The sequence below is a fragment of the Tarenaya hassleriana genome, unplaced genomic scaffold, assembly GCF_000463585.1.
Source record: "Tarenaya hassleriana unplaced genomic scaffold, ASM46358v1 Cleome9, whole genome shotgun sequence".
Classification (NCBI taxonomy): domain Eukaryota; kingdom Viridiplantae; phylum Streptophyta; class Magnoliopsida; order Brassicales; family Cleomaceae; genus Tarenaya; species Tarenaya hassleriana.
Window position 1 is genome coordinate 770243 of NW_010971389.1, and position 12365 is coordinate 782607.

General features: G+C 40.9%; 2 protein-coding genes across 2 annotated transcripts; both read right to left on the bottom strand.

The window, feature by feature from the left end:
* Positions 1-130: 130 nt before the first annotated feature.
* On the bottom strand, positions 131-3279 carry LOC104803648 (uncharacterized vacuolar membrane protein YML018C). The gene is made up of 8 exons (XM_010527642.2): positions 2897-3279; positions 1999-2391; positions 1442-1659; positions 1207-1277; positions 960-1061; positions 718-835; positions 415-550; positions 131-337 (listed from the first exon to the last, which is right to left on the bottom strand). Exons 1-8 carry the CDS (start codon positions 2975-2977, stop codon positions 275-277), a joined length of 1182 nt encoding a protein of 393 aa, XP_010525944.1. The 5' UTR covers positions 2978-3279; the 3' UTR covers positions 131-274.
* Positions 3280-4473: 1194 nt separating this feature from the next.
* LOC104803649 lies at positions 4474-11586 on the bottom strand. The gene is given in 11 exon segments (XM_019201392.1): positions 4474-5062; positions 5155-5415; positions 5516-5731; positions 6053-6374; positions 6556-7163; positions 7265-7426; positions 7813-8085; positions 8129-8863; positions 8991-9292; positions 9392-9856; positions 10102-11586. Coding segments are annotated over 11 exon segments (4995 nt in total). The 5' UTR covers positions 11447-11586; the 3' UTR covers positions 4474-4756.
* Positions 11587-12365: the final 779 nt, after the last annotated feature.

The following is a 12365-nucleotide window of genomic DNA, read 5'->3' on the forward strand; positions in this document are numbered from 1 at the left end:
TGATACATATCTATATATATATATATATATATATATCGAAATTTCGAAGATTATAATAAAATTCAAAAAATCCAATTAAAATATATTATTACCGAGTTCACAGCACTAAGAAAGACAAGGGAGCAGCAGAAGACAAATCAAAACAGATTTTGTACATTTAAACCAAAGTTCCATTACAAAACCAAAGAAAAAAAAAGGGAGTGTCTACTCATTTATGTTTTCAGATCAACCAATTTGAAGAGAGAAAAAAGAAAGAGAGAAGAGATGCGACTTGCTATAAATGGAGCTTCTTGGAGAACCAGTCGTTGAGGTTGGCTATCACGAATCCGGCAAACACCTGAAAGAACCACTCACATACATCTGAGCATATACACACACACATACATTCATCGTCGTCGTCATCAAAAGCGTTACCTGAATCGATCCAAGAACATAGATTGCGGAGTAATGGCGCCCATGGATCACCATGTCGGCTGTCATCGCAAGAGGAATGGTCAGAGACATCCCCAAGGTCGCTACCAACGGCGTTGTCCAAACAACACACAGCGCCCTGCCCATCCACAGTACGGGTTTTGATGGAACCAAACAGAGTGAATGAAAGAATCTCTGATCTCGAAAAACTCGAGAGTGTTTTGCGATTTGTGTGTGTCGTGTTTTCAAGTATCGAAACCAGATATTAAGCTAAGTTACCAAAGCCAACTATCCTCTCCGACATACCAGAAATAGTCGGATAAGACGCTTCCGACAAACCCGTTTGCCAAAACGACTTCATCAACTTTGGCCGAGTGCGGTATTGTGAACTTGGGTTCGATCCCAAGAGCTGTCAATGGCCACACTGAAACAAAATACAACAACAACAACAACAAAAACTAAGATTGTTTTCTCCCCATCCATAACAGTTGAACAATTACGTTTACTCACTCGTAGAACTGAGTAGTGCGAAAAAGATATTCTCTTACCGAGCCACCAGAGAGCAACAAGTGTGAACAATCCAATATATCCGAACAACTTCTGCACATCAGCCCCTTCTCCTTCCTCACCGGCAAACTTCTTAAGAAGCACTGTCGGTGTAAATCACACAGTTATTTTCCATCGGTCAAGCCACGAGATCATTATTTTTTTTGAACGAGTAACGTTAAAACGTCAACACGTTATTTGATCATCTCCAAAACAATGAAAACACTGGGGGATGATTTCTAATATTACCTGTGAATAGCCCATAGGAGACAGCTGAGAGAAGCCCAAACAGATCTCCCAAAAGGGACCGCTGCCCGTTGCTAAACACAAATACAACTGTATGTTAAAAGAATATGGTCGATGAAAAGGGAACAAACATGTAATCGGGGTTTCAGTCCATATATATAATATATATAAACAGTCTTTCTGAACAAAACTGGACAAGCTAAACACAGAATAGACTCGGAGACCATCGGAAACTTACAGCGATGAATTTAACTGAGAGTCGTCAGCAGTCCAAGTCTTGCCCATGGTTGTCATGGCCACACCGGCCATGCTTACAAACACAGCAACAACTTTCGATAGGTTCAAAGAATCTTGGCCCAACATCGCACCAATGAAAAGAGTGAAAAGCCCCGAGGTCGAGGACAAGACAGTCGTACTTGCAACACTTGTATGTGCAAGAGCAGCATTCGAAAGGTACTGAAAGAACAAAATGCCGACAATATCATCGTTAAGCTTCCAAATCTGACTTTAAACGACGGGCTCAAGCATAATCAAGACTTGAAAGAAAAAAAAAACTATTTAGTTCGAGTTCTTCAGGTGAGAGACTCATGAATCATGTCAGAGTCCAAGATCTTCAACAAAACTTGGGACCGGGAAATGGTAAAAAGGGCTTGTAAGAAGCCGCAACTAACTACCAAGTATGATGATCTCAAACACAGAAATCGAAAAGCGTTTAGCTTACTAAACGGCAATAGAGCAAGCTAAAAATCGGAAACAAGAGAGGAAATATCAAGAGCAAATCAAAAGAAACAATACCTCTGTTATAAACCAAATGGGTGCAAGGTAAAACCCATATATGGCAATCTGCTTTGTGGTGAACTGTTTTTCGTTTCTCGGTGTCAGTGCTTCTTCTTTACTCTTACCTATCAACGGTCTCGCATCCTCTTGAGATGAAAGGTCCACATCGCTATCTTTCTTAGTTAGAGACCCTGAAAGTTCCATTTCGACGATTCTGTGTCTCAAAGGAGAACTAAGCTCATCCGGAACATCAATGGCGTCTTTGGGAACTCTGTTGCTTTTAGAAGAGCTTCGTCGCTCTAATAATCTACAAATCCAGTCTTTGAGAAATGCTATGGGAAGATAAACCACCATGAGAGAAGCACCGAGATATGTGACAGCAAACGGCTGCTTATACGCTGTAAAGATATCCTGATCAAAGGGATGCGATACATTACTAGCTATCCGAAAAGCTTGCAATACTATCCATTATCACAAAAGAGCAAAGAATTCCGCTCGATATCTATGAAATGCGCAATACCAACCAAAAAAGGGCAAGGAACCACCAAATTTTAACGAGCTCGAGGAAGACTATAAACCTCGTTGGCCAATCTACAATATATACTTGCTAGATAATCTAATTACCAAATCAAACACAAGCATCTGCAAATTTCGAAAAGCTCTCATTTGTTCAAGGCAATCACTTTTAAGTTTTAATCATTCAAGGATGGGAATCTGACAAGCTTATCTTCTCCAAGCCTTCGAACTTCATCAAGAACAAGATTATGATACAGGAAGTATTGGAATTGGATCCTGATAAAGATCAAACTGTAAACAAGTCAAACCCCGAATCCTTAGAACAGAACCCAGAAACGCCCATCGAATCCAAATCCAGAAGATGGAAACAATGGCGATTCCGACGAAGAAAGAGCAATACCTGGGTGACTTCTGCAGAGGTGACCCATATGACAACAACAGTGCCGATCAAGAACAGACCGGCTTTGTATCTCCAACCCATCAGAAATCCAGGAAAAAACCCAGAAATCTCTAAAGGAAAAGCTTTACAAACAGATGAAGAAATCCGCAGAGATCTGCCTGGATATCGCCTTAGGTTTTGGGTGATGGAATGTGAAATAGAATTGGAATTTCTCCTTCTGATTCTAGTAGATCCACGCAAACGCGAGGTCCGAGAACTGCGATGGAGTGTGAGATACGGAGAATGGAGGGACTTTCCGCTGTTTTCCCGGAAAAATCGAACAAGGAAAAGAAAATGCGAGAAAAAAAGAGAGGTTGAAGAAGACTCAGCTATGAAAGGAAAAGAGTAACCGCGAGGGAAGGAGGTTAGGAGAAATCATAAATAATTAAATAATAATAATATACTAATACCATTTTATGTTGTATTTAAGTATTTTTCAATTTATTGCCAAAACTTTACTGTTTCTATTGTATTAAATCTTAATTATTTTTCGTAATATTAGGAACATAATATGAAGGCTTATTAGTATTATTACAAGAGGAGATAGCAACTATTGTCGGCTTTTCATTTGTTGTCGGCAAAAAGAAACGGATTATATTGATACGTTATTTATTGATGTCGTAATATTTATAAGGAGAAAATGGGAAATCTAATAAATAATAATAATAATAAGATTGGAAAATAACAATAGATTTTGGAATATTGTTTGAGGAGGAAATTGGTGATTCGGCTTCCATTCCATGCAATAAAGGCCTTGTGCCTAACAGTCAACAATATAACACATTCGTGAAAGGAAAAAAAAAACAGTACAATAATAATAAGGACCATTTCAATAAATACCCCATCCATGCTCATACGTTTAATAAAATTATTTATTTATTTTAAAATTTTGATTTTTTTATAAATTGCCATCACATACAGAGTAAGATGAAATAGAAAATGATGGCCCCTTTTTTTTATTCATTTTGAGTCATAATCCAAAATTAACATAAATTTCTAAGTAAACTGTATGATTGATTTCACAGTATCGAATTATTCAAACAGAATAGGAAAAAAAAAAGAATGTTAGTATATGTATGTACGTATGTATGTATGTATTTATTCATTTTATTTTTGGTGACATTTGGTGGTCTGACCAGATGCCAAGTTGGTAAATTGGTGGTTGGGTGCATGCTTATGGCACCTCCTTGATACAAACCATTTTGATATTATCCCTTGTTCATTTTTTTTTAAAATTTGGATCAAATCTTATTTGCATTTTTTTTATATTCAGATCACCACAAAATCATAAACTTATGATTGATTTTCATTGAGGAGATTCATGGGGCATGCAAAAATCCAACGCCACTAAGCTCGAATATTCTTTCATGCACATGAAGCCCAAACGATGAAAACCCTCTTCATCCAATAACCCTTTCATCACACAAAAAAAAAAAAGAAAAAATACCCTTTTTTTCTTTCATTTTATTTATGGTATGAAATTAATTCAAAAGTCTGAAAAATGAGTCTTTTTGGGTTTAAAAAGAAAAAAGGAAAAATTGACACTATGATGGGAGACTTCCTTGAAAACACCTACGAATCTGTGAATAGCATTGGCATATATATACATATACATATATAAGCCAAAAAAAAAAAATTAAAGAAGCAAGGCACTTCTGCCACTGTCAGTTCCACTGGGCACACCCCCATACATATATACATATATATATATATATATATGGAGAAAAAGAAGAAGTGAAGCAGGAAGATTATGATTACCTCTTATACAAATTCAGAGGCTAATTCTTAATCTCACTCCAAAGGGCTTTTCCGGGGAGGCGGCTAAAACCAAGGCCGGACCGAACCGCTCAGGTGACCGTTCGAACCGTTCTGGATCAGCTGAGGCGGAAAACCCATGGCCACCGAGGGAAGCTGTGACTGCGCGGTTGGGTAGAACCCATGCCCATGTGATGGAGTGTTTCCCTTTCGTTGCTGTTGAAGAGCATGGATCTGCCTTAGCCCTTCCTCGTGTATCCGAGCTATTGTCTCCAACTCCTTCATCGATAGGCTCTCTAAATTCGCACCGTACAACGGTGCGTGCCTCGAGATTTCCTCCCGAAGCGATGATTCTAACGAGTGGATGTATTGCTGTGGACAGAACGGAGAAAAAAAAAACCGTTGAAGAAAAAAAAAACCTTCTCGTTATCCTACTTGAACTCGGAGATGAGATGACGAAAAACCTGGCAAGCTTGCAATTTGGATTCCATTCCGTCAATGTATGCTTCGCACCGAGCGATCTGGCCTTCTTTCTCGCGCTTTTCTTCTTCTGTCTGCCCTACCGTTTCCGTCAGTCTCCTGATCTCGTCCTCGAGTGATTTCCGGACTTCTTCCCGAGTCACGTTCTCGGTAGCATACCGTTTCAGTTCTTCGTCAAATCTTTTCCGGGCTGCCTCCGCACTCTTTAACCTCTCTGCCAGAGCATTTTTCTCCTTCACCACCCTCTGCAACGTCAGAACATCCATCTTATATGTTGCAGAAATTTACTGATCGCGAGGGTAAAGCATTTAAAGTTCAGAAATTATCTCAGAAGGTAGTACATACCTTCAGTTCATCTCGTTTCCGAGTTTTCAGAAGAGAAAGTTGTGTCTCTGCCTCGTGAAGGCGATCCGAAAGAGTCTTCTTCTCGTACGAGAGCTTATCTATCTCGTCTTGATGTTCCGAGCGAATCCACTCCAGTTGGCTCTCGACCTCTCGGATCTGTTCCGACAGCTCCTTCTTTTCCCGGGCAAAGTGATCAATCTCCGCCTTCGTATCGGACTGCCATTCCATAAACAACATCAGTAGCTATACATTACTCACCAAAACCACCGAAACCATCACATCACAGTAGGGCTGGGTAAAAGACCCCGAAATTTCGGTTACTCGAACATATGAAACACGAGATCGGATAATGATATTGGAAAACCTGAAATTTCGGGTTTGGAACTTCGGATACAGATACAAGATCATCGTCCCACGGGTACCCGCGGGTGCCAATATTCGAGTTCGTGTATCCGACCATACAGGTACGAGATCAGGTAATGACCCATGCCCACCCCTACATCACAACTCACAAGCATAAACGAAGTAATCACATACCTTGAGACGGGCGTTTGCTGCCTCGGAATCACTCAGTTTTTGTGTTAGAGCGGATTTTTCCTTCGTCAGATTCTGAATCTCGACCTTCTGTTCTTCCCTCGTGCGAACAAGTTCTTCCTCGTTCGTGCACAACTGGTGCCACAGAGCCGCCCGATCGACATGCACAAGTCCAACAACCTCTTTCACCATGGTTAACACAGGTTTGACAACTTCTTGCTCCTGACAAATCAGAATTACAAGAATATCCAACTCTATATCCGAATCCCGACTGCTACTACCCGCCGTCGTGAACCGATCTACAAGTCTCTTCAGCATTCTCTGCCTACCGGCGAGACCTGCTTCATCGCTTGTGATTATGGTCGTTTTCTTCTTCTTCTTCCTTGCCTCTGAAATGGTTTCTCCTGTCTCTCTAATCTCTATCCGAGAGCTTCTCTGGTATTTTATCTTAGGTTGTTCAGTATTTCTCTAGAGAGAGAAAGGGCAGAGCACTTGCGCCTCTCGAGCTACACGACTCATCGGGAAACCATTTGAATAATATTGTGTAGAGCGTTTTCGCAAACCCCTTCACGTGAATATCCTGGGAGTTTGCCAATGTCTCGGCTAGACCGAGAATTGTCACAAACTCGATACCCCCATCTGCAGGCTGCTCGCTGGCTTTTCCCTCTAATACATGATCTTGATGCATAAAAGAACTATCCCCCATTGCAGCATTAGGATTCAAGCTCGGAATATGACGCTTTTCGAGGAGCATGACAATAGATTGAGGAACAATCAGTCCCCGAGCCACGGCTCTCTCAAATGTTTGGGATGCCTCTGCAGCTAGGCAGGATATTGACAACATCTCCAACAGGATGTACACATCGAAAAAGTGACGATTAGCATGGATTGCATGTTCATCCGTCAAGCCAGACATTTCGGAGTTTTCACCGAACAGGAAGAACCCACAAGGCAATGGCACGCAATTTCCGCCGAAACTGTCGTCCGGATCGATATCTCTCAGTATCATTTCGGCAACATCTTGCCAATTGCGCACGGCTTTACTTAGATACTCGAGGACACGAGGAGATACATCAGACCCAAGAATTTTCATCCGCTCGCGGATAGATCTCACCTTCAGAAGAGAGAAGGGAAAAACCGTTAGTGAAAATGTGTAGGAAAACTCTACTAAAAAAGTGCCAAACTAAGAGGGAAAACGATTCAAGAAATGCATACAGCAACATCAAGGCGATTGCACTGAGAGGCAGTCTTAAATATGAAATCGACGGTCGGAACAAGATATTCCTCGTTCGAGTCTCTCAAAAGCTCGAATGACTGGAATAGGATGCGCTCCCACACTTCACTGTCGCATTCCAATTGGCTAAGAGCATTGAATACCTATGCCACAAGGGTGGAATCCATAATCATTCAACGACTGAGACATGGAAAAAGAGTAGGGGTGGGCATTTTAGTTAATAACCGAATACCTGAACAAATCCGAACCGAATTCCATATAAAACCCAAATTGTTACGATTTTTCTCAAATGGAAGAAACCTAACCCAAATCGAACCGAACAAAAAAACCAAAAATTTCTTTGAAAAAATGGGTATTTTATCCATAAAAGCCGAACTCGAACCCGAACCGGACCGAATTCAATATAAATACTGAATGGTCATAGTTTTTCTAAAACCGAAATAACTGAACCAGAATCCGAAATGCCCATCCCTAAAAAAGGGTACATGAAACAAAGAGAGAGGCATTGTTAGAGCGAGCCAAATCTCACCGGCAGACACAATGATGGTTGGGCTTCAGGTTTCTGAAGCCGTTCGAGAAGGGAAGAAGCAGCCTGTGGATGCTCTGAATGCTCAACCAGTTTCGGAACCAAACTGACAAGATCTGGTTGAAGATGTTTGGGGGCTCTGTCTAAGACAAGAGCAATCTTTTGAGCAGAGTTTGGTCGCCGCATTGGCTCTGGACAGCCTTGAGGAACAACCCCGTCAAGGGCTTTTAGTGAGTTGACAATCAGACCCAGAAGCTCTTCTCAGGAAAACAACCAAAAAAAAAAGGTAAGAGCTTTGCTTTTGGCAATACAGAAAAGTCTCCACCTTTGTTTGGAGTGATGCATTTTCAGAGGACTGCCGGCAAAGAGGATCTATGGCAAAGGCCTTCTCAAGCATATCGATTCCGCTCATCTCGGAGCTTTGTACAGCTTCGGTATTGAGACTATCATCTGTACCCGAACCGAATCTCTCCTCAATAGGATGTTCCCAAGTCTCTGTTGCTCCATTTTCCCTTGTTGATTCCGACAGAGCTTCTGCTTCTTCTTCTTCTTCTTCTTCTTCTTCTTCATAACCATGGCTTTTGGAGTACATTACAGAATGCTCACAATGAGAACCTTCCTCTGATGGTTGGCAACACTCTACCATTATATCTAATAGCAAATCAATGATTGCTTGCTGCAGAACTTTGACACCCATCAACAAATTCATCAGGCTCGGTGAAGATTCATCGCTTTTTGTTAGCTTGCTTCTGTCGTTACCGGAAATTTTAGTCGGAAGGAGTAATCGCTTTACTTTAGTAGGATCGTCGAGATATACACGCAATCCAGTCAGAAAACCAGCGATTGCACCAGCATCCATCAGAAGCTTCTCTCGAAGAGTAACTTGTGGTTGTGAAGCATTTTCCCCATACGAAAGATGGAATCCAGCTCTAATAAGAAAATCCCGGAATGTGTCTTCCTCGTCTCCGCTCATTCCTTCACTGTCCTCTGAGTCAATTACCTCATCGGGATCAGTATTTAAGGCATCCTCCTGATCATCATCTGAAGCTAAGACCTGGTGAAAGAAAAAGATAAGACGTTGAAACTATTTGGTAAGACCTCTAGCATGAAAGAAATTACTCAGCAATGGAGAAGATACATATAAGAAAAATAGCTCCTAGGGTTTCAGTCTCATAAACTACCTCTAGGTCTGAAAACTCGAACCAAGGGCAACAATCCAATATTTCACACATAAAAACAACAGTGTCGCGCACAAGAAACCCTGCATCAGCCTCCAACATATCTGACACTTTCATAAATTGCAAGACTGAATTGTTCCATGTCTTGGTACAAACCGATGACTCCTTCCACACACTTTTAGCAGGATTCTTTTGATTCAGAATACCCATCTTGTATTTAACCCAGAAATTCTTGTCCACATCGGTACCCGCAGATTGGTCACTCTCTAGATATATGCAAATGGTATCGAAGGACTCATACACACCTGCATTATTATATGCCACAGCCACACACAGAAATTAGAGCAATCCAGGCAATTATCAACGAGTGAAATACGCAGATAGAGAAGGAAGAAACCACCCACCAATCCGAAGTTCGCATCCACCAGCCTGAAAATATTTGCTAAAGATCTTTCGAGTTTCCATTATTTCTTTGAAAGCCAAGAAATTCTCCACTTTCCATGTAAATGAACTTCTTTTCCCACCGCTATCGATCTGGGGAACTAAATCAGCTGATTCAGTGTCTGTGAAGTCCTTCATTATAGATGTCTCTTTCAGAATAAGAACCTCAGCTGAAAATAGCACGGTCTCTTGAACTAGAAATCCAGAGTCTTGATCAAACAAACTTGTGAGTGTCACAAATTCACGCCAACCCCAATCCTTTGCAGCTTTTGAGTAGCGATTCTGAGATTCCTTAGTCACAGATTTATCCTCCATTTTCTGATTCACAACTGATAGCCGGTGGCTAACAAAACAGCTCCAATCACTACTACTTCGAGAATCCGTTACTTCAAGAAACACTGAAAGATGACAGGGTGGCTGTGACTGCCCTGAGGCCATCAAGAGAAGAAAACAGTACCATCAGTTCAGTCTCTAAGCTCCACGCAAGCAGCAATCAGACAGCTCAAGTGTTGGAACAGTATTTGTCGGCCTTTATGTCTATTTCATATAACAACATTAGAATAAAAGTGTCTTTATATTGAATAAGGTTCTTCATCCAAACAAAGCTACAACTTCCCTGTAGATTTAAGGAATTTAAACACTATTTGTGTATATTATGGAAGTACTCTCATACCTCGTGGATAAACAATAAGACGACAATCCCGATTCCCAATTTGAAACCTCCTACTTTTGATGCAAAGACCCGTTATCTTCCTCTTTTTCAGAAGATCTTTCAACCTTGTGAAATTTTCGATTCTCCAACTGAATTTACCCATGTGTCCATCTGACTTCCTGGCTCCATTTGTATTCCTTCCCCCGATCAAACCTGTGTTCTTAGTGAAGCAACTGAGTTCTTTGATAACATGAAACGAGGTGCTAAAGACGGCCGTATCATCCACTAAGTACCCTGATTCCAAGTTCACAAAATCAGACATCTTCATGTAATCATTCCAGCCCAAGCTTGTATTGTCCCCACTCTTATTATCAGCAGCAAACCTCCCATAAGAATCTCTATGCATGTGGGTGCATCCAGGCTTCTGGTTCAATACAGACATTCTAAACAAACACCAACAGCTCCTGTCAGAGATGGCCGTCTTCTCGGTGTCTTTGCTCTCCAAACACATGGACAAATATTCTTGTCCATTGACCACGCTCTGGTAAACACTGATCCTCAAAGTACACTCCCCGGCAGGGAAAACAGGACTCATTATCTTCTGGGTCTTAATCATTTCCTTAAACAAACTAAAATTATGAACTTTCCAAGTAAATTTGCCACTCAAAACATCTGGCACGGCTCCAGCTATCGAATTCTCCTTATACAACGACTGCCCGTCATTGCTGTTATCACGACTAAAGCTGACGGACTCGTTTAAGATCAAGATATCAGCGGTAATCAACAAAGAATCGTTATTAAACAGGAAACCCGACTTGGGATCCAAGACATTAGAGTTGAGGGTGAAATCGCACCAGCCGTGAGATTTCTTCTTGCTAGAGAATCTGTGCCACGAATCCTTGTGGATGGGCAAGGAATCGTCGACCTGGTTCACAATGGAGAGACGGTAGCTAGCCAAGCAGTCCCAGCGAGACGACGTCGTTCCGCGAGGGTCCATGATCTGGAGATAGATGCTGATGTAACCCGGGAGCGCCTGGGAATCGCCCCTAGGGTAAACCAGGAGGCGGCAATCGTAGCCTCCGACATCGAAGTACTTGCTCCACAGTGCCTTGGTCTTGACACGGGGGAAGTTCTGGACCATCCATCGGCACATGGCGGCGTACTCGCCTCGTCGATCGACGGCCACGATCTCCTGCGCGCCTCCGCTCCCATCCCTTGACGATCCCACCTGCAGGTCCTCCGCCGGAGATATCGAAGACGACGACAGCGGTTTCTCCGTCGTCGACGAAGTCGAAGAAACCCCCGGTTGCGACTGGTCCGCCTCCGAGGAAGACGATAAAACTGCCTCCGGCGAGACCTGCTTCATCGCTTGTGATTATGGTCGTTTTCTTCTTCTTCTTCCTTGCCTCTGAAATGGTTTCTCCTGTCTCTCTAATCTCTATCCGAGAGCTTCTCTGGTATTTTATCTTAGGTTGTTCAGTATTTCTCTAGAGAGAGAAAGGGCAGAGCACTTGCGCCTCTCGAGCTAACGTGCGCCATATAAGTTTATTGTGGCTTTTCTTCTCTTTTCCGTTCTTGGTTTTGCATTGCCATTTTCTAAATCAAATTGGTTATATAAGAAAAATTAAAAATTATCGTATTATTAAATTTTTATTGGTAAGTATTGTCGGATTATAATTTAGAAAATTATTTATTAATATGGTTTAAAAAGAGCCATTGTTTTAATCTTCCACACATTTATAGTCTTATGAAATATTTCATCAAGAAAAGAAAACCTTTCAGATATGTTTTCATCATAGTTTCAATAATACCAAGATTGAGCTTATCTTTATTAGTTTTGTTGTTCATATTTTTTATGGAAAAAAATGGTACAAACCTATTCCGATTATGTGAGAAATAAAAATCATCTGAATTATACATTATTTGTATCGATTTTACCTTGAGTATATATAAATAAAAAATTTACTCTAATTTAATTAAAGTTATGACGAGTTTAACGTCAATAATACATCTTAAAACCATATTTTAGAATTGCGATGAATCAAGCTAAATTAAAACGAGTTGTGGTGAACCCGGAACATATATTAAATGGATGATTTTGTAAGGATAGAGTGTATTTTGGCCGCTTACTTTTCTATTTTACTTATTTACTTCACAATCAAATCTTGTTTGCGTGTGACTTGGAAGTAAAACAAAGCAATTTTTATTTTAGAAACAGTGAAAAAGTGAAATATATATATATATATATATATATATATATATATAAACATAGAGAGAAAAAAGAA

What these genes read in the sequence shown, in the direction of transcription:
- LOC104803648 (XM_010527642.2), bottom strand. Translation starts at nt 2,977, where the DNA reads ATGGGTTGGAGATACAAAGCCGGTCTGTTCTTGATCGGCACTGTTGTT. An exon ending in TCTCAGTTAAATTCATCGCT is followed by an intron (nt 1,278 to 1,441) that starts GTAAGTTTCCGA and finishes ATTTGTGTTTAG; the next exon opens with CAACGGGCAGCGGTCCCTTT. An exon ending in ATGTTCTTGGATCGATTCAG is followed by an intron (nt 338 to 414) that starts GTAACGCTTTTG and finishes TGGTTCTTTCAG; the next exon opens with GTGTTTGCCGGATTCGTGAT.